This window comes from Mchenga conophoros, linkage group LG16 (assembly GCF_057382185.1).
Source record: "Mchenga conophoros isolate Kocher_MC1m ecotype Shallow Benthic linkage group LG16, M_conophoros_male_GT1.1, whole genome shotgun sequence".
In the NCBI taxonomy this organism is placed as follows: Eukaryota; Metazoa; Chordata; class Actinopteri; order Cichliformes; family Cichlidae; genus Mchenga; species Mchenga conophoros.
This window is the reverse complement of record NC_140541.1, coordinates 24,775,296-24,800,107: the sequence shown is the minus strand read 5'-3', so window position 1 is coordinate 24,800,107 and position 24,812 is coordinate 24,775,296. Positions and strand designations below refer to the sequence as shown.

Here is a 24,812-nt window from a genome sequence, read left to right as displayed (position 1 = left end):
ACGAATCCTACTTCCGGGCCTAAAGTAGTCTGCGTTTAATACGGCTTTGTGTTGTTAACATGTTTAATGTTTTGTATTTTCTTCTATTTAATCTCAAAAAGCTCCTAAAACAGTCAGTGATCACTGTTGACCTCCCTCGGCTTTTATTACCGCTAATCATTTATTTAAGCTCAGTTTTTAAAACCTTAGGATGTAACTACAGCCCAGCCCATGCAGCAGTATATGAATGACTAACCTCGTATTGTGGATGGATTATCTCAGTTGTTCTCCTGGCTGAAGTTTGGTCCTTTTACAGCATCCTGCCATGCGATTACATTTGTTCCTGACCACCGAGAACACTCACGTTAACTTTTATCGAGTGGAAAAAAAATTAGCTTGTTGGATGTTAAACTCAATTGTTACACCTGGTAGAGCAGAACGCTGATCATTTTATTAAAGATGAAAGACTTTAGACAGTTTTTCAACTCTCAGTAAGCCCATAGTGATTGTTTGATATATGGACCTGCAGCAGAGTTTAGGCCCAGACACGGCTAGTGACGTCAGACTTAACGACCGGATAGCCCTGTATACACACTTCCTGTTACTCCACCATGTTTGACAGATGGTGTGGTTTACTTCAGATTTTGAGCTGCTCCTTTCCTTCTCCACATTTTTTTCTTTGCATTGTTCTGGTACAAGTTGATCTAAGTTTCATCTGTCTGTCTTTTGATTGCAGACTATGACAATGATGTGTCTGGCTCCATAAGTGTGTTTCTGACATGGTTAGAAGTTGGGAAGGAGGTTTTCTTATTGTGTTGTTTTCCATTTTCTTCAAGGTGTTTGTTGTTGCTGAGTTGCCCAATGAACTATTTTGTTTATTTCGTCATTCTTAAGGTTTGCTGTCTCTCTCGTAAGTTTATTTTGTTTTTCAAACAGATTTGTAATCTCATTCACCAAATCTCTCTCACCATATACAACTTCATCACTTCAACACAACTTAATTGTTATGGATTATCTAGGAAACGGGCTTCATCTGGCCTTGAAGCTGCTGTAATAATGCGATACATTGTATCGGGGGTAACTTGCTTTCTTTGTGAAGGTAACAACCCTTTCCAATTTATCCATCAGTTGTAGTACAAGCCCTCTTTCTGTAGCAGCAACTTGAAACAACAGAAGTAGTTGTTTTACAGGATATAGATGAATTCTTCTCAACTAGTTTTAAAGCCGTGTTCATTTCTTCAATTAATTCATCTTTTAATGACACAGTAATTTTTTTCACTACCTGCATCTTGCACCAGTAATTTTCAGTGAGTGTGGCTCACTCCAAAGTTGCATCTTCACCAACATTGAGACTGCAATGCTACATGAAAAGTAAAAGGAAGCACCGGTGACTGGAAACATCTTTAAAAGTTTATTGTTCGTTAAGAATTTTCTGTACATCATGATTTTATTTACAAAAAAAAAAAAAGACTGTGGATCATCGACATTAATGACACTCTTGCCACAGAAAATAAATGATACATTTTTACAGCAATTTCAACAATTTACAAGAAATTGTTACTTTCAGTGTTTCTGAATACTGAAAGAAACTTATACACAGTCGGAAAAAACAATTTGGAAATGAAAGCACTTAAGTAGTACTCTCATACCCACATCCTGTTTTTGAGCTGAGCAGCTATCTATAGGGCGTAGAGGCTTTGGTTTTGAGCACCTGAATATGTCATAAGTGATTTATGTCTTCTCATGTGCTTTAGGTTACATGTTTGTTTTAAATTTTGAAGTTGGCTACATTGATACAGTTGCTGCGACTTAAATCGATTAATGCTCATCACAATCTGTGAATATGACAAAAAATGAATTCAAGTAAGTAGGATATATAATTTCATCTGTCACACTTTACAGTCTGTTCAGTTTACATTCATTCAGCCTGCATTTGATTTTGTAATGCTTTTGTGCCACAAGTTAAAGCCAAGCAAGCGAGCCAGGCAGGAACTATAGGGGTAAATGCATACAGTATAAAAGTGTCCAACTTGTTTGCATTCCCATGAAGGGTTAACCCAGGCTTTTAAGTGTGGCGAAACACTTGATTGCATTGTCTGTTTCTATTTGTAATGTGTTAGGAACTTGACAGACCCTGTTTACCAACACTTAATACTGAATAGACACAAGGAGCATTTGGAAAGCGAATCACTGAGTGTTTGTTCCCATCTCCTCCTCTTCAACTGATCGTTGAAGTCCAGGAATTAACTTGAGAATGTGTTTGCGGACACTGGTTCTCCTGCCTCTTCTGGGCAGGGTTCCAAACAAGGACGAGATCCTTGTTTCCTCCCAGGACGGAGACAGAGAGCTGGTGCTGCCGGCCAAACTGGAGCTGCTGGAGCGGCCAAGAGGTTGGTGGTGATTGCTGGAGCTCGATGTGTGAGCTGAAGAGCTGTCTTGCGAAGGAAAGTCTTTGGAGAAGAAGCAGTTATCATCTGTGGTGCTGGCTGCACTGCTGGGACAGGGTGAGATCACGTCCCCAAACACACTGGCTTGGTCACTATCATCTGTCATCACACTCCTGTAGCTGCTGTCACTGGAAAAACGCCGGCCCAAGCGCCTGATGGGGGAGCTCAAAATAGCTGTGGAGTCTATCAGGAGGTCGAGACTGCTGTCGTTTAAATTACCTGAAAGCACAACAAAATCCCAGTTAGCTGATAAGAAATTTGTATCAGGAAGCTCATCAGCAACTTCCGCTGTATGTTTATCTGTCAGGGGAAGGCCATTTGAATTATCTGGAGTTTACACATCAATTCACATCATCGATGGCACATGCTTCAGAGAAATGTTAATGGCTGTGAGAAAGGAAGTGCTGTGGTCTGACAGCTGAGCATACTTCTCACCTCGCATTAGACGCTTTTCCTGTAAATTAAGGCCCTGCAGCTCCACCAATTTCTCACGTAGTGATTGCTGTATGGGCAAAAAAGGCAACAAAAACATTACACTTGTGCTTCCAGTAAAACTCTTAACTAATTCACTGAGAACATTTGCCTACAAAGATATTTGCACACAATGTCCATGCAGAGTATAGCCTGAGTAATTCAGCTGTGCAGCTGCAGGTTAGAAAGTATTGCTGGGGGCGTTTGAGGCTTCACTACTGCATGGCTTGGTGACTGCTCTTTTTTTTTCTTTGCCTACATCACACAGCTAAATGGTGTCACCATCAAACACAGACAGGATTTAAGAGACTCACCTTGAGGGCGTCCATCTTCTTCTCCAACTCTATCTGCTTCACTATATTCCCACAAACAGTCTCTAGTCTGGAAGAATATATAACACATAATTACACTCTGTTATAATCCTATTATAAACTATTGTTATAGTGACTTTTTAGTTATCATCTGTTGTGCTTTTTTTTTTCTAGCAGTATTTAGGAAGTTATAAATGTTGTCACTCACTTTAGACAGTTGGTGGATTTTCTTATCTGATCAAGCACGCACTGGTGAGATGAGCCTTCAATGCTGACGCCATTGACCGTGACAATTATATCGCCTGTAAAAGATAAGGATGCAGAAATATAAGGAACGAATTGGTTATGATTACACAACATAGCTGTAAACTGCATGTGCACATCAGTGCGTGAGATTGCAGGCGTAGGTGTGAAGGCATGTAGGTATTCACATATAAGCGTAAGCGATATATCTGTCAATCGTCACGCAGCCCAAACGGGGCCTATACGGTAGAAAGGATGTGGGCGGCTCACCTGCGGTCAGGCCAGCACTCTCAGCAACACTGTCCTCGTTCACCTTGCAAACAAACGTGCACATCTCCACTGCAGGGCTGTTTTTCAGCTGCAGCCCGTAAGTCTGCAAAGAGAGACAAACGTGTCACAAAAAAGCGAGCCAAAAGCAACCCTTTTTTTCCCCCCTACACAACTTAAGCATGCTTCAGTGTTTGCTTACCTGAATTTCAAAACCAAATGTCTCATTGTCTTGCTTTTCCAAAATAATCGTGGTTCTGTGCAAAAGCAGAAAAAGCAAACGACTATTAATTAATATCAATTTTTAAGAAATATAATAAACTGTTCATGCACAAAAAGTCCAGTAGACAGTTTTTCTTTTACACGTATAAAAGGAAAAAAGATGAAAAGTTGCACATCAATCCTGATATATTTACCGTTGTGGGTCTGTGTAATCAACCAGTGAGTTGGAGTAAGCCGGCTTGGACTGCAAACAGAGAGATGCAGAGTTCCTCTTTAAAAACAACAAAGGGCACTTTTTAAACTTTTAATCCTTCCTAGAAAGTATAAAAGTGTTGTTTTTTAAAAATAACAATAGAGATTTAAAAATTATTTGTTGAGCTGCAGAGAGCTGCTTTGTTTATTTCTCGTAAATTGGTGAAACTATATCACATTACGGCTTAAATCTCAGCTGTAATCCCACGTTGCAAATCAGTGTTTCGGTTATTTGATTTAGACAGCAGAAGTCTGAGTATTTACTGATGTGAAATTATAAACACACATACGTGTATTGCACTTGACATATTGTCTCACCTTGCAAACTCTGGGCTGTGAGCCAGTGCTGTGACGGTGCCGATCACTGTTCCCCCTCAGTGAAGCTCGGTACCACAGAGAACTTTTCTTCTTTGGGGTATTATCCAGAATGTAACTCTCCTGGCTGCCCTGGCGCTGAAGTCCATTGATATTCATGATGGAGTGCATGGTAGAATAGTCCTCAAAGCAGCATTGTGTCCTGCTGCAGCAGCTCTTCAGCGATTGTGTGGTCCTGCCCTGCCGTGCAGCCAAAAGCAAATGCATCAAGCGGAAATCCACATCATGTGATAGCTGTGGTAAACCGCATCTGCACTTCTCAGCTTCACGTACCTTGTTTCCTGTTCACCGCCTTTAACTTTTTTCTGTCTTTTCTCAAGAAGTGCTTCTGTGTTGGTTTGAAAAGAAAAAGCAAGGAGAGTGTTTAAGCTGTTTCTTTTTGAATTCCCCTTCAAACAGTCCCCTTTTCTTTTAGCAGTCTTTGCAATTTGATTTATGGTCTGTCAGAAATCAGCAATGCATGAGAAACTGGCCACCTCACCTCTCCAGCAGCACCTGCTTCCAGCCTCACTCACTCTCAGTTTTGTCAATGGGGCTAAGCCTGTGTTCTGTGCTCTGCCAAGCAGGGAGACTTGTCTTATAGGGCCAGACAAAAGGCTGATTTAGCTCAAGGCCAGTTTCATGCTTCCTAAACAGACAGCACGGGTCATTGGGCCGAAGGCATCAGACATGGTTGGATCAAAAGAAAAAAAACACACACACACAGGCAGGCTGGCAGGCGTGCAGACAGTGGTTAAAGAAAACTAAGCTATGGTGCACAAACTTCCTCTTTCTCTCGCCAACACCATTGCCTTTAAAACATATACAGAGTTGCTTTACACTCCATTGTATAAAGCCCATGTAAGAAGCAGGCTGCCTTACAGCAATCCACTCTGCCCCACTGACCCTCAGGAACAGTTTGCTAAATAACCACGAGACCGTCTGGACACTGAAGTCCCGTGTGCTCCATTCAATCCATTACTTGCATAATTGAGTTGGAAACTGATTTATGTAGAGTATCAAAATCTTGCACTACCCGTCTTTATATTGTACTTTCAACAACCCAGAGTTTATAGCCAGGTCATGTCCTTCATAACATGCAGTACCAATTTTAAAGCATGTGATTGGCAATGGTTAATTTTTAAGCACGACGTTTATCCCAAACATTCATCCAAATGCAGTGAAAGCATATACAAAGACACAAAATTCACTACATTATTGTACCTGGTCCTAAAAAATCTTTGAAACACGGTGTCTAACCAGATGCTTACTCTGGATGGCATTCCCTTAGCCTCCAGCAACACTCTGAGAAATCTTCGAGTCCTTTTTAATCAGGATATGTCCTTCAGTGAGCACATTAAACAAATATGTAGGACTGTCTTTATTCATTTGCGCAATATCACTAAAATTAGAAACATCCTGTCTCAAAGTGATGCTGAAAAGCTAGCTCATGCATTTATTCATGACTGAAAAGCCTTCAGGTGATCCAGAACAGCCAAGAGAGTATTAACTAGGACTAGAAAGATATTGTCCCATATTCATTTCACTTCACTGGTTACCCTTTAAATCCAGAATCGAATTTAAAATCCTTCTCCTCAGGCCCCATCATATCTTAAAGACAGTACTTTTGGTTCCTAGGGTATTTAAAAGTAGAATGAGAGGCAGCGTCTTAAGCTATCAAACACCACTTCTATTAAACCATCTCGCAGTTTGGATTCAGACATCTTCTCTACTTTTGAATGTGTTCTTAACTTTTCCATTTTTACAAAGCCTGTATTTCAGATTGAAGTGACCATTCCTTCGTCATGTTGCAACAGGCCGCTGAAGTCTTTCCATGATGCACTGAACATTTTTTTGTTGTTGTTGTTCAAGCATCTCTTCTCACTCTGTGTTTTTACACCACTACTGTATTTAACCATTAGTAATTATTAAACTCTGGCTCTCGTCCATAACGTGCCTTTTGACTTTTCTATTTTATCTCTATCACCTTCAACCATAAGGGGAAAGAGATGACCCGTTTTTGTTTCTGAGTAATGTAGTCAATGACTTTGCTGAGCGCAAGGCCGGAAAGATAAAGCTCTGGTGGGTTAGTAGTTCATGTTTTTAGAGATGACTGACACATTGTTGACACGCATTTGTTGAAAATTTGCAGTCACACTGTGCGTTATGTGTATGATGTATCTAGAACCTGTTCCACAGGAAATGATTGATGAATGATGAATGAGTGTGATTGTGGTGATCGCTCGTTTGTCCCTTGCTTGCTGTAATGCTTACATTACAGCTGTCTTTGTGTTAATTTAGCAAGGCTGGGTTTGTTTTGAGCTTGTAGCCTGGTGGTGTGACTTTATAGCAAAAGGTTGAATAAACGTGTCTGTTCCGCTGATGGTGCTGATGAAAAATTAAAAGCAGCTAAAAATACTTTTAAAACCTAACTTTTAAATTCTTATGTGCGTGTTTTGATGCCCCGAAGTGACACAACGTGACCTCCTCTTACATGACAGCCTTCACTGTAAAAATCTGTTAATGCAACACAGAAAAAGGGGGTTGACTCATCCATGTAGCGCTGATGGCTTCAGTGTCAGCGCTTTATTTCCTCTGTCTAACGGACATTAACAGCGTATGCAGAAAGAGCAGCAGAACAGAAACGCAGATGAGTCACGCCAGTTGAAAGTGCGAATGGGAAGATGATAAAGAAAAAAAGATCAGCTTCAGATAAACGGCTCCGGGAAATTCTGCCCCTGTAACTTGCGCAGTTCTGCACAGTCATTTCTTACAAAATTACCCTTGAAATGTAGGGAGAGCAAAACATCCCATCTTTCTGTCAAAGTCATGAATGATGCTCAGTCAGTGAAAAAGTTTATTTACCCACTGACATCACATTTTATATGGATAATAAATAGTGCAAAAAGAGACGACACAATGCAGTATGAGGAAGTAACACAAAACAGTTTTCGATACATCAAACATGTATATTTAAATGATGGCGGGCTTAAAATCAAAAGTAGGTCTTACTTTGTTTAAAATTCTATATTATATGTGAGATCAGAAACCAGAAATTGCACACGGTGATATGCTTTGCTATCTGCTTTCTGTCCCTTTTTGTGTCTTCATAGAGAAGCAGATAAGACACAATACAGAACATATAAATAATAATAACATTCTAATTTTCAGTAATTATAGAAAAAAGTACCTTATAGTTTTACAGAAATAAAAACTGAAGACTTGCACATTTTGCCAAGAGAGCAACAGGCTACTGTACATAGCTTATTTTCAGAGGCAACACTGCTGATACTACATATTATTCAGTCATTCTGACAATAAGTGCTTTCATACTGCAAAATAGGCGAACACTGATACCAAGCACAGATATTGAAGTATGTCACTTGTCTCTGAAACTAAAAACATGAACATATGGACAGGATGTGAATGAAAAGCCTCAGTGTATATTTGTTATGTTTCACAGTTTCACAATCACTACACCGATTGTTCAGATTATTTCAATCCACAGCTTTAAATAAGGAGTCACTTTGCATGATTTCAAACACACATGCAAGCACACCTACACATGTGTGCACAAATCGTGTGCAGATTCAGATTTCTGCACTTCCTCTAAGCCTGTTTATGTCGAGGCTCTGTAGGCCATGTTAGTCAGTGGTGCTACTGATGCTAATGTGAACCCATATTCAAACTGTGCTCCCCTTATGTGGTATGTAAAAGTAATCAGCAGCATGTTGCGCTACGTTTGCACCTTCGGCAGCTTTTTTTGCCAATTTCTTTTTCACCTAATGCAAAAATAAGTCAGGTTTATATAAAAACAATGGATTTGAATTATATATAGGCTTTTGTTTAGATGTTTTATTTTACATTTATCGGATAATTGCTCGTTTTTGTTCAGCAGCAGAAAGCTTTTTTTAGAAAAAGAATAGAATAGACATTCATAGATTTTCTTATCTTTATATTAAAAATATGTATTTGTAGTGATTTTTATGGTTAATCAAACAATGTCAGAAATATTTCTTTGTCGGGATAAACTTTCATTAGTTCAAGTTGCACTCTATATGCTGAAATACCCTTTTCATGTAGTGACCATTGGCACCAGTGGATGAAAAGTTCATCACTCCATTACATTTCTTCTGCTTATAACACCCTTAATTATCCAATTCCTGTGAGTTAATTTTTCATTAGCAAACCTTGGATGCATTGAGCTAAAGATGATCTTTTACTTGTAAGCTTAGTGCTTTGTGTACATGAGTGCCGGTCAAGCAGAAGCACTTCTGATTAACAGGGAAAATCTGTATGTGTGTCTGTCATTAAAAAACAGTCAAACCAGCTGTTTTGTTTCGTTTAAATCCAGTATCCTACAAGATTGTCATTTAGCACATTAACTACCCAGCAATACTGTATTGGCTACAAGATATGGCACAAATATCAATGTGCAACTTCAAGCTTTGGGCACTTATGATACTGAGGTAGCAAAATAATCTATTTATACATCAAACACGACTTATTTATAATGGCTCTTCCTACCAAGAGTTTAGCTGTTTGGTTAAAATGTTGCTTCACAAGGTGTCTAAGTGCAAAGCTTTAAAAAATGACTCCTACAATACTTTGGCACCAACGACGACACGATGAAGCTCTCCGACGGTGTGGGGGCCGTCTCGGGCAGTAAGAGAGGTCAGTTATTTTACACCAGCGCCAGCACCAGTGCCGATCTGCAGAGCAACAAATCTAACTATTCTTTGATGTCCTTGATAACGGATAGCTGAGACAGGGTTTTCTTGACCCGCAGAGCAGTCAGTCGCGCAGCAGAGTTGGCGTACCAGCACTCCCTCATCAGCTTGCCCATCACACGCAGAGCCTGGTGTAGCAACGAGATGAGATGACGTTATAAGTTACAAAACCCGGAAAATCACAGGTCAGGCTCCAGTGTGTACTGGAATAACAAATATCAAACATCTGATCTGAACAGTTTCACCGGTAACTAAACATGCAATCCAACCTCTTTGATTGACTCTGTAGAAATATCTTTGCAGCCTTTGCAGTGGTAGTAATAGTTTTTGGTAGCTAAAATTGAATACAGTGGTGTGTCAGAATAACGCCCAATTCTCTTCTGTCGGGAAGTGGTTTAACAAGAAATGAGATCTGAGACAAAGAAGTCTCAGACCTCACCCTGTTCTGTCAATCACTTTTAGCCCATTACCCAAGGCCTTGAAGATAACCACTGCTATGTGTGTCATCCCTCCAGTGCCGTCCTGACTTCTTAAATATCAAGTTTTCTGTACATTTTAAAAAGCTTTAAGAGAATTTCCACTTTCATATGGCTGTAATATGTATATATTTGAATCACCGAGTTGTCTGATGATATCTGTGACGATAGTGAACAGTGTCCACTAAAGTGCAACTCCCCCTGAAAGGCAAGGGCTATACTACAACTTTGATGTTTTTTTATTACATCATGCTGACATCAGCCTATCGAGGTCAAATGCTTAGCCAATCATGGTACTCGTGTCCTCCAAGGCCTAGCATATTGTTTGAAAGTTTGAAGACGAGCCATAAAAATTGTGGGTAATAAAAAGCTCTTACTGAGTTTGAAATTTGGTGCCTTGACCTTGACCCGATTTTCCCCAAAATGAAATCAGCTCGAGTTGTTATTGGTATCTAATATCACACAAAATTTTAAAATGATACATTGAACACTGTTGACATTAGACTGCTAGCAAACAGACAAATGACATAATATACTCCCTCCCTTCCTGGTAGAATAAAGAAATCTCCCTCAAACTGGCAAAACTTGTGATGTCATGATGCGTTGTACACAGGAAAAATTATGGTAAATTTATTGACCTATGGATAAGACTGAGGTAGTAGTTTGTGGCCACAGTGCATCAAGCATGGAGGGTGATAGCTATTACCTATAACCTCAATAGCTGTTACATGAGCTCCTTATGTATAAAGTTGGGACAACAGACTAATCTTTGACAGCCACCTCAGCTTAAATAAGCATGTCACCTCAGTTGTGCAGCTTGGTTTGCAGCTTACAAGACTCAGTAAGATCTGCTCAGTTTTATCTAGATAAAATCTAGACACAGTCATATACATGCTTTAAGATCCCCTAGATTATCTTACTGCATTTCTCGGTTCACACTAAAGCATATTTCAGATCTCCTGACATCATTTGCTCGTGACTGTGACATCGATCACTCTGGAAACAGTTATAAAACCATTTCTAAGGCATTAAGACTCCAGAAAATCAAGGTGCGAGCTGTTATCCACAAATCGAGAAAGCTATTGCTATTACTTGGGTTATTGTTGTCTAATATTAATTTTTTTTGATGATCTAAAACATGTAAGTGTAAAAAATATGCTAAAAAAGTAAGAAATAAAGGCTTTTTCCCAAACTATATATAAATGAAGTTGACAAAGTTTAATACTGTCAGGAGCACACACAAAAGTTTGTTTTTAGCATGTAATTTGTTTAGTTTTAAACATGCTCATGCTTTGATACAGCTATTTCATATGTGACACTGTAAATTTTCCTATGTGGTTAGAGGCTGTTGGTTCACTGATGCTCGGTTTGGTGCTAAACTGTGACTAATCGTGCTTTATGTCACCATGACACCGGCTCTTTGACAGCTATCTCACATAACGACACATCAGATTTCTGTCTCACCTCACAGCTCTGCCACTGATTGGGAATGCTGGGTCTGAGCTTCTGATCGCAAACCACTTTCCTCATGTCCTCAATGGATGGATCTGAAGGCACCATGTCATAATAAGGCAGCTGAAAATCCTCATGAAGTCCTGTGAAAATGCAAAAAACAAAAAAGCATTTTGTTTATTGTCTGGGTTTTTTTTACAGTTTCATGTATGCACTCTTCTTGAAGCAGTGCATGCTTTTCCTTTTTTCTATGATTACATACTGTGGTGATACTCAGTGTAATGCTATAATATGGCAGCGTATGTGCAAGTAATACTTGCGAGCCACAAGTTCAGGCCTTAGTTAATGACGTTAATATGGCCGCTCATTTCAGACAGCCTGCACTGAGAGTCAGTATAAGATTTTTTTCAACTGTGTATTATGCAAAGCAAGTCTCTCACAGTCGCTCCCAAAATAAAAGTATTGTTTTGGAAATTTGCATGAAACTTGTGGTAGAGTGTATGTGTGTGTGCGTAGTTTGAAATACCCCTATCGGAGCATCTTCTGGCCAGTTCCCAGAACACCAGGCCTAATGAATAGATATCCGCCCGCTTAAACGACTCAAATGTGTTTATATTGATTGTCTCATCCAGGATTTCTGGAGCCATGTACCTGCAGAGGACAGAATGATTACTGTCTAATGAAATAAAAAGCCCAGTACCTCTTGCAGTATATACTTTAACGAATTTGTTTGTGTGGGTTGGGTTCAAAACTTTCTCACCCAAATTCTAAAAATGTGAAACCACAGGTCACATCACCCTCGTCAAAACCAGCAGAACATATAAGCTGCAGGACATACATCCGTCTTCATTGCTGAAGACAGCAAAGATTCAAGTGCTGCTCTTGTAGGAATGGTTATCACTTTTTAAAAGGACAAATAATATTTCATCTTTAAAAGAAAACACAGCACTTACTCAAGCCTTATAGACTGACCAAAAACAAGTCCACAACCACTAGGAGTCGCCAAAGCCTAAATGCTTGAGAATGGACTGCTGCTAAATAAATACATTTGTTTTTGTACTGTTTACAGTTGCATCACTGCTGTTTGTTCTCTCACACCAAATAAATTGAGATTTCATGACTTTTACTCAGCATTTTTCTCAAACGGGCTGTGTGAACTGTGTGCACAGACACTACATGATGATGTCTCCTCTATAAAGAGTATTATTTATGCATCAATCGGGGGGGAAAGCTGTTCTACACATGTGTTCCTGCACTTTTGACCTCTTTAAACTTTGTCCTTTCCTCCATGCATCTTGGAAATAGGTGAAGCTGTGCCAGAAACCCCTTGTGCAATGTGTACATACACGGCTAATATTACTCTCTAAATAAACAAGGCCAGTTATTCCAGCATGACACCTGGAGGGCCTTATTTGTTACTGTGGGTTCTGCTTTTCTTGCTGAAACCAAAACCAAAGATGCTGGCTTCCTCTTAATGTTTAAGGGCCAATTAATAGTATTACTTTAAAACACACCGACATGAGAGAAAAACTCAAAATCACCAATAATATTTAAAGAACATGGAAGTGATTTCGGTTTAAAGGCACTTCAGTTTAATTTCACATTTCTGTTTTGTGTGTGTTTTTTGTATTGTGACATAAATCCAACCTCTTAGTTCCCACTCTGTGGTTGGATGGTATGTCTATGGTGTTTGTGCTGGAGTCGAGTTTCACGGCCAAACCCAAATCTGCAATCACCGCCGTCCCGTTCTTCTTCACTAAGACATTTTTAGATTTTAGGTCTCTGTGAGCAATGGCTGGCTTCCCTAGAAGCAAGAAAGTAACAATTAAGGTTATTCTGGAAGCCCCAAAAATGTTCTTTATATTACAGCAAATATTTTGGGTCTTTTAGAGATGGATAAAATTGAGGATCATTTTCCAGCCTTAATGTCATAAAATGTCACCTTATCATATCACAGCAGGGTTTGCCTTGTGGTTACACTGTAGCACTGAGTTGATTAGCAAATTAATGGTCAGTCAATGGAAATTTTTTCTTCAGGTTTTAATATATAAAGATATCGCATTGAGATATAGGAAGCACATGGCCAAAATACATTTGCTCCTTTTAATAAGATTAAAGGATATATATATATTAAAGGAAATAGAGCACCCTTTGAGCTTCTCTGATGTGACTTCACTGTCCTAGAATTCAAGTTCTTTATTTACTAAGTACATTCATACCCTGTGTGCCAATGATTTCCATGTGGAGATGTGCCAGCCCACTGGCTATGGACAGAGCAAGAATAATCATGCCTTCCACTGAGACCGTGTGCCTGTTCAGGTAATCATACAGGGAGCCGTGCTCATGGTACTCTGACACCAACCAGAGCTGAGTCCATGAGCCGTTATCTGCAAAAAGGCAGCGAATGACAACGTTATATGTTGGCGAATTTATTTCATAGCTTAATTTGTGAATACATTTGTATTTAGTGCCTAGTTGTAAGACCTTTGTTATCAGCAGCAATAAAGCCCAGGATGTTTTCGTGCCTGAGCATGACAGTCTGATAGATCTCAGCTTCACGGAACCACGAGCGCTCGTCCCTGGAAGAGAAGATCTTAACTGCCACGTCCTCGCCCCTCCACTTGCCGCGCCACACCTCGCCGTATCGACCTTTTCCGATGGTCTCCTGCAGGACGATGGTTCGAGCTATGGTTCGCTGGACCAGCAGTGGCAGCCCTGCAAGATGCAGACGGGAAGAGAAGAGCAGTGGTTTTGTCTCAGCAGATCATAGCTGGAGGGATCAACAAAATGTGTGCAATTACTGGATTATACTTGTACCACAATGGTCACAATCCGGGCCATCGTGTCAGTAACCATGTGACAAGTTCAAGCAGTTCTCTCACCTGATCCTGAACCAGAAGTGCTCATGTCATATATCAGATCTTTGAGACTTCTGTCAGGTGACATTAGCAACTGATCATCCAGAGGCTCCTCCGGCTCCTGCTTGTGGGATCGCCTGTAGGCACAACGGTGGCCCTGCACAACAAAGACGCCTAGCAGGATCCCTACACACAGCAAGCAGGAGGGCACCAGGATCACCACGATGAGCTGCAGTCTGCTCCAGCCGGGTTCTTCTGAAGGCCTCTCTGAACAACAACATAGCCAATATTATTAGCGTGTAGTCCTTTTCTAACATTCCTAGTACTTTTTTTGGTTCAATAATCAGTAGAATGTAGAATGGGGTAAGATTTGAAACTGTGTTTAATGGGTCTAAGGTCCCTGCTGTGTCTGCTGCACACCCTGGTGGTTACTAGATAACATGGCAAGCAACAGCATAGGGGGCAATTAGCACAACTCAACACATCAGGTGTTACATAAAACTCCAGCTAGCATAGATGAGTCAGCTTTTTCAGACTTTTAGAAAAGCTCAGCAAAATTAAAACACCACTTATTCTGCAGCCCTAAACTTTAGAGAGGTGGAAATTGAACGTTTGGCAGATGCAATGTTTTCTTGTTTTTCCAGCGTGTCTGAAAATTTTCATCACTGCCTGTAAGTGTCATTAATCAAAAAGGAATAAAGATATTGAATCTTTTGGTGCCAGCAAGCTTTCACTCCTCAAAAAATACGTGCAGTGAACTAATCAGCAACAGGTGCACCGTCAGACCTCGCAAATAAAGATCTGGGCTTGGCAAAACAAAATAACTTGACGTTTCTGTCCCTGACCTTCATTCTGTCTGTGGGTGGCCAGAGGAAAACCTGGACACAAACAAAAACAGGTGAGCGGGTGGGCGCTGTGATAATATGAGATTTAGAGACATGCTGGCAAAATAATGTGCTGTCAGTGCTGCATTACTACCATGACCTAGTGCTAATTTTGTTTGGTCTGGGGAAATAAAGAGGGAGAATTCTGTAACGATTATTTGGCCAACTTCAAGACTGCAGGAGCTACAACTAACTCTTTCAACATATATGTGCACATGTGGGTACTGTAATAAAAAAAAATAAAGGTTTGAAAAAAACCCAAGTCCCCAAAGGATGAAATGTCCTCACCAAGTGATCCTAAAATGTGCAACATCTGCAGATGGCCCAATGTGCAAAGCAACACATTGTGAACTAAACCACAGTTTCTTAAGACATCTTTAGCCTTTTACCTAAATACAGATCCTGCCATGTGTCCAACTGGTGCTCAGCAGATATGGTGCAAAACAAGACCTTACTCTCTCCTCTGGCTTATAAGACCTTCTACACACTCTTTTCTTCCCTCTTAGGTGATTGGGGTCATCTCAAAGCTCATATCTGCTTTTAAACTGTTTACTACAGCTAAGAGGAGTTTGGAAATTAGGTACAAAGGAACACTTAAAGTATCCCTTCCCGTGTGTTGAAAAACTCTAAAGTAAATCAAATTGTACAGCTACACAAACCACTAAACACTGCCTAGCACTTAAATGTCTGAGTATAGAAATGCATGGAAGTCAAAGCGAGGTCATGAATTCTTTATGTATAAAAAAAAAATCCACAGCTAAACGGATGAGCTGATATGTAGCAAAGCAGTGGAACAGATTGATTGCGCTGTCCTCATTCACAGTCAGCACCATCATGGCCTCGGGGCACTGCCCCAACCACTCTCATTAAAAATCTGCAGCATCAGACACTTCAGCACCAAACATATGAATATGATCATATATTTGTTTTGTTTCTCACTGACCATCTATACCTTTCTGCTTGCAAATTGGAAACAATCAGTAAATGAATCCATTAGGAAATCAACTGATAATCTGCAGTATTTTTAATAAATAAACCATTTCAGTAATTTTTTTAGCCAGCTGCATATACAAAGGTGTGAGTAATCCTTCTCTGCATTAAGCCCAACTTCCACCCGGCAGACCCATGAGAGGCTTTTGGGACTACATGCCTGACAAAGTATTTATTTATAAATCAGGCGAGGGAGGGGGAGGATCACTAACTGACGTCCCATAGCCTCTGCCAGATTTGTTATGTCACAGGATCTAGGAGGATCAGCATCCACCTCGTCTAGCCGGGACCAGAATGAGTGGGAAATCCCACACAGATTGAGTTGGTGTTGCCGCTGAGTGTATGCTACTGAAGCAGTGGAACATTAAAAGACTGTCTGAGGGGCTGAATGCATTTTTCCTGTATTTCATTTTTACAATATCCGCAAACTGTTTATATATAAATCTATTCATTTTTGTATCTGCTATCACAGCTTATGTAGGGCAGAGTACACTTTGGACAAGTAGCCCATTGCAGGTCTAACCCAAACATACAGACAAGCATTTACAGTCATACCCACTGCTAATTTAGAACGACAGGCTAACTAACATACATATCTTTGGAGACTGGGAGGAAGCCAGAGTATCTGGAGTAAACCCGCACAAGCGCACATGCAAACTGCACACAGAGAGGCCCCAGCTGGCCAGGTGGTCTCGCCACATACTGCTGCATTACCACACTGTGCACTGTTTATATATAACTCTGTATTATTTCTGCTTCAAAACACAACCAAAAAATAGTAGAGGCAAATAGACACAGCGGCCTCAGGTTATTAGCATCGTGTGGGCTGTACCTGGGTATAGGTGCAGGGTCTCGTTGTTGCAGAAGTCAGTGAAGCAACAGTTCCTTTTGGAGACATTTCTGGAGCTGTAGCAGAAGACCTGGCCTTTCATCTCAGAGGGGGACAGGCAGGACTTCACTGCCTCCTCCTTCCCATCGATCAGCATCACAGAGTTCCAGCAAGCGCCGTCTGCTGCTGTCTCACAGGTGTTGTTGGCACACAGCTGGCACACACACTTCAAACCTGAAAGACATTGAGATTTGGTGATTTTTGTCTTCAGACACTTTACAGCTGACAGCATTCACTGTACTTCATTTATCTGTGAGTGACTGAGGGGGGCTGGGGGGAGGACAATATACTGACTCGCGTGAACAGTGGTTTTTAACTCTTTAGTAGCAGGATGCTCCTGTTACACAATGACATCTATGCTCTTAATGGATGGAGGTGGAGGAACCAGATTAATGCCTCTTAGTTTAACACCCACATAATCTTGTGTTCTACTTGGAGCTGTTGTCATGCTTTGTTCCATAAGCAGTGTCTGATAAGCAAGAGTGCACTGCCTGCTCACAAGGAAGAAAAACAAATAGCTTTAAAAATTGCTAATTATTTAATTGTGTGCAATGTTTTTTATGGCGCCTTCAGTTTTCAAGCTAAAGGTCTCCACAGCCTTATCTTGTAAATTGTAATATTTTGTAACAAGTATCACCCATTCATACATTTTTTTATAGACACTGATGGCTGATCCTGAAATATAATTATCAACAGCTAAGTGACAATACCTTAAATCAGTTTCCAGTCATGACTGCTGTATGTATGCAGTAATTATTTTACTTACTGTACTCTGTAATAATCTTAAGTCATTCTTCACTGCCTTAATTTGGATCCACCACGCCATAAGACCTGTTGTCAGAATGGCTTCTTTACAGCCACTGAGACCTTTTCTGATGACTCTGCAGTGGACAGCAGACGGATCAACTGAAGGACCAGATGCATCTCGCAGGTTCTGCGTCAGGTCTTAGCTGGATTTTTTTTCCTATTTCTTTAGGATATGAATTTCAGATACTGTCCATCTACTGTAGATATTTTTATCCCTGACATTTCTTCATTTGTCCTCCACTTATCCAGTTTTTACAGAATTTCTAAGGGCCCTCTGAATACCATGCTGTGCCAAGTCTTCTGCTGATAACTCTTTGGAATTCACCTTGTTGGTGCAAAAAATACTTTATGCTGTTTTTGTACGTTCAACTAAATAAATGGGAATAATTTCTCTTTGACATGCTCTTAGAAACAAAAGGCCTAAAGATTCAAAGTTGTCTGTTATAATGGCCTGGATAAACACTAGTTCCTTCACTTAGTCGCCTTTTTATACTTAAACATAGATCAATGTAAAAAACAAACAAAAACAAATTCTGAAAATGTTTGGATACAGGACTGGATGGAAAACAAGTGAAAAAGCATCCAATGTCCAAACCTGGAGACCAGTTTTCTAAAAATACAATAAAGTCTGGCTCACTGGAAGCAAAATGTTAAGAAATGAGATTAATCAGCTGTATTTTTATGTTTTTTTTTTTTGTTGTGTGCTTTTTTAAAAAATCGTATAAATCATAAATTCATTGATACGTAGTGATATCAGAAATCAATCCCTGTTTATTCCAGACTCTTGTTTTTTTCTGCTCCCTCGCGAATCTCCTGGAAAGCTGATCAATTTTTTATTGACTCTGCATTTTGTACTAAATCTGGAACCACATTGCTCACTTGGCTCAGTTCCCATGAACTATGAATGCCTTATAAGTAAATCTGACTTACAATATGCATGTCACACAGAGGTTATATGGTACCTAAAATCTGGAAGAGCCAAAGTATGAAAAGGGGATTTAAACAAATATCATTACATAACAAAATAATATCTTTATAAACATAATCTTTATTTTCAACATCTTGTAGCCTAACCATTAAAGTGAAAAAAATTTCAGCCCACAGTAAACAGCGGTGTACGGTCTCAAAGGAGAAGTTTTTGAAAAATTCAATTAGAGTATATTTTTCCTCCAGCCTGCTGTGCTGTTCATTCAGGTGGTTTTGATGCGAGCTGCCCAGTTTTGGACATGCTGGCTGTAATGTCTGGCTTCTCTCTGACTATAATGGAACAAAATGCCACTCACCTTGTGGTGACTAAGGTGCCAAAAACAAACAGAGAACTGATGTCTCTTTTTCCAGAACAAGAAAAAGAAATACAACCACAAATCTTGCTTTGACCAGTGTCATGTAACAACTATTTTCTTCCCACAGTCTACAACCACTAAAACAAGCGCGCAGCTAGCTAATTATAGCTCTGCTGAGAGAAGACATCATTAATGTTTACATCCCATAATGCTCTCATCACGAGTACATGAATCCTTCTGCAGAGTGACAGGGATTGCAGGTGTAGTTCGGAAGAAAGGAAATATCTCCCGCATGAAAGTGCTCATGGACATTTTTTTTTTACCCCAAAAGAGACATTTCTCTTTTTTTTTTAGCAGCAAAGAAAAATAAAGCACTTAGAGACCACGTGTCACCTGATTTACTGAATTTAAGAGCAGGCAGACATCTCTCCAGCCAGCCCCAAACTCACAACAAAACACTCTAAACGGATAAACTGTGAAGGAACGAAGACATAAATTTGATCTTCATTATACTGACAGAACATAATCTCCAGTGGACAACTGAGCAGCAATAACTCTTCATCCTTTTGGTCTTTAAATGGGAATGATTGACAGTTAGAAATATGACCAATCTTCTCTTTTAAAGGTTTTTGTAAAGCTCGTCTTGATGAGAGACCTGCTGACAAAATCAGCACAAAAAAAGTTCAGGTGAAGACTATGAGATTACTTTTTGCCTTTTTATGGCATAGCTGGGGTTGCTTGGTAACAACCTGTTCAAGGACAATTAAGTTAAAATACACCGAGGTGCGGCGAGAGTTTCCTTTCTTAAAGCTGATGAACGTCTGAGCACTGGTGTGTGTATTTAATCACTTGTATAACACTGATGGAGACCGAAGACTTGATTTGGGGATCGTGCATCTTAAATGGCAAAACTATTTTTCCAAAATATACATGTTCAAAATCTTGTTGAGAGTTTATAAAAGGCGCAAAAACTTCTAAGTAAAAACATTTTTATTGGCTTAATTTATCAAATTAGCAGAAACAAAAATCTAAACTTCTTACAATAAATGGGACTGTGAAACCTCACGTAATCTAACAATAGTTTAACAGGAAACTTGTCTAACCATTTGCCCTCTTTCTAAATCCCCATCTTATGATGATATATAACTACATTTCAAATCTATATTTAATTCTCTCTGTTTCAGGAACTTCATATTACCCCATAGCCTCTGCGTGCACATTTAAAAAGCTGTGAAAAGAAAACCAACAATGAATCAAAGTTGATTCCACATCCATTCAGTTTGGAAGTGGATCTTTGCTTTGAATCCGTTTTGAAATGACTGTTTGCAGCTTTTAGAGCTTGTTTTGTGACAAACCCTAGAAGGGGAAGCTGAATCTGAGCAGTGACAGTAATGAGTACTCTTTTAAATGAAATATTGCGCAAACTTTGCACATGCTGTTCACATTTATAAATCATTCTCCATAAACTAACAGGTTTGGATAGCCCTGCAGCACCCCTCAATCCTGAAAGAATAATTACTCATTTCCTCAGGCATCACCAGAGTCAGTTACAAATTAATTCTCTCTCTGTGTTGGGGAGTATAATACTGTTATTTGCAGTGTTGTGAAGTCTTGTTATAACTGTGGACCAAACTCGATGAGTCCCTTTGAACTAATATCTGCACTAATATAACAGAGAAAGTGTTTACAATTACAGGAAACAGGGAATATCTGCCACACTAGAAAATCACCCATTTATTACTCAAATAAGGAATACGTTCACTGCAAAGAATGTAGAAAGAGAGACATTTTTACTTTGTTATTTTTCTGGCTTTACTTAAATCTGCATTTAATGAGCCTTGTTAACCTTTTAAGTAGCTCAATTATTCGGATTGAATTCCAGTGTCTAGAAGAATAGCACTGAGGCTTGTAGAATAATTTGGAGGCATTAAGCAATAAGAGGCATTTAGCGCAATTAAGCAATAACTGGTTGTTTTTAAAAGTTTCACTTAATCATTGCATTAGAAATTAAGCTATTACATAGCTAAAGGTGACCCAGAGTGACTAAGAGAGTGCAACTAGTACAACTTACCTTAAGTCACCTGTAACCTTTTACCTTAAGTCAGAGAATGTCAGATGAAAAAACTTGTGCTTTTTAATTATTTTCAACAAAATGCGTTAGACAAAGATCTGACATACAAAGTTTGCCAAACAATAGTTTTCATCCAGTTCAACCCACCATCTACTTGCCCCACTGGAAATGTAGTAAAACATGCACTGCAGTCTAACACAGTTTTTCTAAGTTGGAGTTTATGTCTTTCTGTGTACCTGAGCCCACCAGCAGCCAAACAAGCCAGGCTGTGTTTATGAAGTAGCATCTGTTCTGTTTTCCAGCTCTGGAGTTAAGTGGCTGCAGATTCTCCAATTCTTAATGTATTTCATCAATATCAAATGCAATGTTACAGCACTTCAAGATGCAGCATGAATGTGGGTGGAAACTATGGATTGTTTTCATCAGTTAACCTGACATCTATTTCCATAATGAACTGTTTGGTCTGTAGAATAAAAGAAAATTGTAATGCCTTCAATTTAGGATTTTCTGCAGCCCAGTTTTCAGCAAATATGTAGTTTTGGGCAACAAGTAGTTCAAAAGCAAAACATATGACAAGAAAAAGTTGCAAATCCCTTTAGAGACACTTGAATTATTACCTCAGTTATCAAGTTATGAGAGTAGCTCCAGGTTATTTTTGAATGATGAACTATCCTTTCAGGGGTGTAGTATGAATTCAATCACAGAAAACAAATAATTAATATTTCTATTTCATATTAAGCAAAACGTTTTAATCCTAGATACAAACAGGCTACAAGGCAAATGCTTTAAGGTCTTTGAAATGATATATCACAGCATGTGTACTAAAGCTGACCACATATTTTAGCCAAACCTACTTACTGACAGCTTGAAATTACAGTCTTTTAACACCCATACTTCCCCACCGCACACATGCTGTTTGTGGGCGGTAACTTTACTTTCAGACCTTTTTAACAGCAGCAAAATAAGAAAAAGAAATGCTCCACTTTTGATCATATCTTTAAAGACAAATTCTTCTTCTTCTTTTTTTTATTGCTATAAAGTTTTGTGTGATTTTGAAAAGCCAACTATACTAATTGGGTTAGTGTAGGCGGTCTAAGAACTCCTTAAAAACCTTAAAAAAAACAAATGGCACAGCTTATTATCATGTTGCACCCTGAGACTGTGTACCTGCAGTCAGCTGGGCGACAGTCAGGAAAATCAACGCCGCTTGAAAGCACTGCTTCCCGGGACGAGTCATGGTAAGAGCCGCATCTGCTCCCTCTCTGACGCACCGCTTACACAGCTACTCTACAGAAAACAGAGCAAATAAACATTGCGGTAAAGTCCGTCGGCCATGCACCCCCGCCACAAACGTCTCCGTCTGTAAACGATCGAGAAACGCAGTTTGCTCCGCCTCTGTTGACTGAACTTTAAGAGGATTAGCGCTGCAGACCTCTGATAAAGACATGTGAATGGGAGCCAGAGAGAAAGTGCGTCGCACATCCATTTAACTGCTGTCGGTCCAATGAAACACCACCTCCTGTCTGCCAAAGGGATATGGAAATTACCTCTGCTCACTGAGGTCTCACTTATTTATTAAATGTGCAGAGATTTTAAACTATTTACAGTGTAATCTGTGGAAATTACTAACTACAACGCCACAATCTGGCCAATCTGCAACCCATACATTATTAATAAATAATCCACAACAAGGCTGCTGAGCTCCCTAATGAACACATGAGAACATGAGCACTCTGTGCTTCCCTGAGTGCAATTAATGTCAGTTAATGCAGAAGGAACGAATATGTCATATGAATGTGTCTTTGAATGTGTACTCTGAGCCCCTTTACGCACAGTGGCAGCCTTCCAGGCTTAAAAAATAGAGCCAATGCAACATGCCAAAACCTCAGTTTCTCCAATGGAGGCTGACCCCAAAAAGCCAGTCACTTCCCATGTTACAAAGCCCAACTTTAAAAACATGTTTACAGCCTGCTACAAAAACAGTTTTGGTCTCTAAGGAAGCCAATGTTTCCCTTTATTTAAAAAAAAAAAAAAACTGCTCAAGGATTATTCTCCTTTGCAGCTGCCTGTTAACATGTTAAAATGACATTAAGCCTTAAAATGATGCATTAGGGATTAGGGGTCATGATTGCTATGACTGACAGGTGGATACCAACACAGCTTCACCACACCATCGCAGCGAATCAGAATCAATATCTTAAACAGGTTTGTGGCACTTTTTTGGAACATTCATAATAGAAATATCTACTGTGCACCTTTGCAGTATACACTTATAGTACACACTTAAGTGCAGTTCCTCCCGTGGGCACCTCAAGCTTGCTGTAGAAAGTAAGTCACTGCAGCTTTACAGCTTAAAGTACGTTTACAACTTGTTTAAAAAGCTATTAATGGTATCTGATCTACATGTATCAACAGTACAAGGGTGATTTTATTATTACTATTATGTTTTTGATAACTTACCCTTTAAAACTTTGGTGTACAGCTGCTTTGCCAGGTGGATGCCAAGGCAGCGTTAGCCCACCATTGTTCAGGCTCTTTCAAGCTCTCAAATGTGAGTTTGCAGTCCTGTGGATAACTCCCATCTTTTATATACAGCCTATGACAATTACGCTGGTCCCACCAATATTAATATTGTACTTCAGCTAATTGCAAGTGTGGTGCCCTCGAGGATCTGACAGTTGCCTGTTTTGAGAGTTTGGTAATCCAACCGTCGGCCTATCTTGTGGCCATTCCAACTGCTCTCCCTGGATGAGAGAAGCAAAAACAGAATAAAAAAAAAAAAAACTAGGCTGCACAGACGCCACTTCTGACCTCCCTCCTAGTGAGGCAGAAAGTAAACACTTAGTTGATCAACAGTGAATGACGTTGCTGTACATTCAAAGCTGGACTCACCTGCATGAAAGAAGTTATTTACAGCCAGCCATGTTTCTGCTGCTGAGGCTGCATAGCAACAAAAGGTGCCAATGTCTCCAGGGACAGTGAAGGTTTGATCCCACAGACTACACGATCATAACACAATCAAAAATCGGGATTTTTAAAAAAATCTATTTATTCATGGGCGGTATGCACATTGTCTACAAACAAGAAGTGGTGAGGCAGCCACTAGTAAACTCTGAATCCAGGAACCTTGACTTTTTGGGGGTTCTCGCAGCACAAACAGTCGCTGCTCCAACTGCACCAGCTGTGGTCCTTGGCAGTTAAGAAAATGAATCACTACTAATGTGGTGACTGACACAGTCTTCATCAAGGCACTACTAGGAGAACATTAAGTCACAAAACCAACATAAGAAAAATGAGAACTTGTACAGATACACTGACAGGCAAATGCACAATGTTTATTGAGGGTGCTAAGAAAAGAAAAAAACATCCAAGACTGTAGGGTTGATGTAGGATTTTCATGAAGTTGGGTCTTTTTTGTTTATCCATGAGTGTCTTTATATAATCTGGTATAAATTGACTCTATATTGTTCATTTTTAACATTTAAATTCTTTCAAATATTTTGATATTTACTTACTGGAAAAAAGTAACACATACTTCGTCACCATTACACCCTCTCAGATAATGAATACAGTGCAACCAAGTCTAGCCCAAAACCTCAAAGAAACAGGATGGGACATTAAAACTGCTGGAGTCAAACCTCTGCTCTGCGGTCTCCGGACGGATCAAATGACACTGAATATGAAGACTTGTATACCTTAAAAGTCTGACAGCTGTTTTCAACACACACAGGACATCTTAGCATGGTTAATCACCCACTGTTGTCATTCAATCATCTGGCCTATAGCTCTTCATATGAATTAGTTTGTAACCAGTTTGACACTGCCA

General features: G+C 39.7%; 2 protein-coding genes across 4 annotated transcripts; both read right to left on the bottom strand.

Moving 5' to 3' along the window:
* Window positions 1-1,367: 1,367 nt before the first annotated feature.
* cytip (cytohesin 1 interacting protein) lies at window positions 1,368-4,798 on the bottom strand. Of its 2 annotated transcripts, none has more exons than XM_085249498.1 (8): window positions 4,511-4,798; window positions 4,135-4,211; window positions 3,921-3,975; window positions 3,722-3,824; window positions 3,417-3,510; window positions 3,212-3,278; window positions 2,862-2,928; window positions 1,368-2,645 (listed from the first exon to the last, which is right to left on the bottom strand). In XM_085249498.1, the coding sequence occupies exons 1-8, from the start codon at window positions 4,772-4,774 to the stop codon at window positions 2,167-2,169; spliced, it is 1,206 nt and encodes a 401-aa protein (XP_085105624.1). In that variant the 5' UTR covers window positions 4,775-4,798; the 3' UTR covers window positions 1,368-2,166. The 2 variants fall into 2 exon arrangements, with proteins under 2 accessions (XP_085105624.1, XP_085105625.1); XM_085249499.1 differs by having other exon boundaries at window positions 4,135-4,184.
* acvr1c (activin A receptor type 1C) lies at window positions 4,700-22,407 on the bottom strand. Of its 2 annotated transcripts, XR_014888959.1 has the most exons (11): window positions 22,154-22,238; window positions 16,769-16,999; window positions 14,087-14,329; window positions 13,689-13,919; window positions 13,424-13,591; window positions 12,852-13,008; window positions 11,731-11,855; window positions 11,217-11,347; window positions 5,049-9,404; window positions 4,841-4,895; window positions 4,700-4,747 (listed from the first exon to the last, which is right to left on the bottom strand). XR_014888959.1 is itself a non-coding variant. In XM_085249497.1 (9 exons), the coding sequence occupies exons 1-9, from the start codon at window positions 22,221-22,223 to the stop codon at window positions 9,279-9,281; spliced, it is 1,482 nt and encodes a 493-aa protein (XP_085105623.1). In that variant the 5' UTR covers window positions 22,224-22,407; the 3' UTR covers window positions 4,841-9,278. The 2 variants fall into 2 exon arrangements, 1 of the variants encoding a protein (XP_085105623.1); XM_085249497.1 differs by lacking the exon at window positions 4,700-4,747 and having other exon boundaries at window positions 4,841-9,404; window positions 22,154-22,407.
* Window positions 22,408-24,812: the final 2,405 nt, after the last annotated feature.

What these genes read in the sequence shown, in the direction of transcription:
- cytip (XM_085249498.1), bottom strand. Translation starts at nt 4,774, where the DNA reads ATGCATTTGCTTTTGGCTGCACGGCAGGGCAGGACCACACAATCGCTG. An exon ending in CATTTGGTTTTGAAATTCAG is followed by an intron (nt 3,825 to 3,920) that starts GTAAGCAAACAC and finishes CTCTCTTTGCAG; the next exon opens with ACTTACGGGCTGCAGCTGAA. An exon ending in GGAAAAGCGTCTAATGCGAG is followed by an intron (nt 2,646 to 2,861) that starts GTGAGAAGTATG and finishes TTGTGCTTTCAG; the next exon opens with GTAATTTAAACGACAGCAGT.
- acvr1c (XM_085249497.1), bottom strand. Translation starts at nt 22,223, where the DNA reads ATGACTCGTCCCGGGAAGCAGTGCTTTCAAGCGGCGTTGATTTTCCTG. An exon ending in CACTTCTGGTTCAGGATCAG is followed by an intron (nt 13,920 to 14,086) that starts GTGAGAGAACTG and finishes TGCATCTTGCAG; the next exon opens with GGCTGCCACTGCTGGTCCAG. An exon ending in GGAAATCATTGGCACACAGG is followed by an intron (nt 13,009 to 13,423) that starts GTATGAATGTAC and finishes TCTTGCTTCTAG; the next exon opens with GGAAGCCAGCCATTGCTCAC.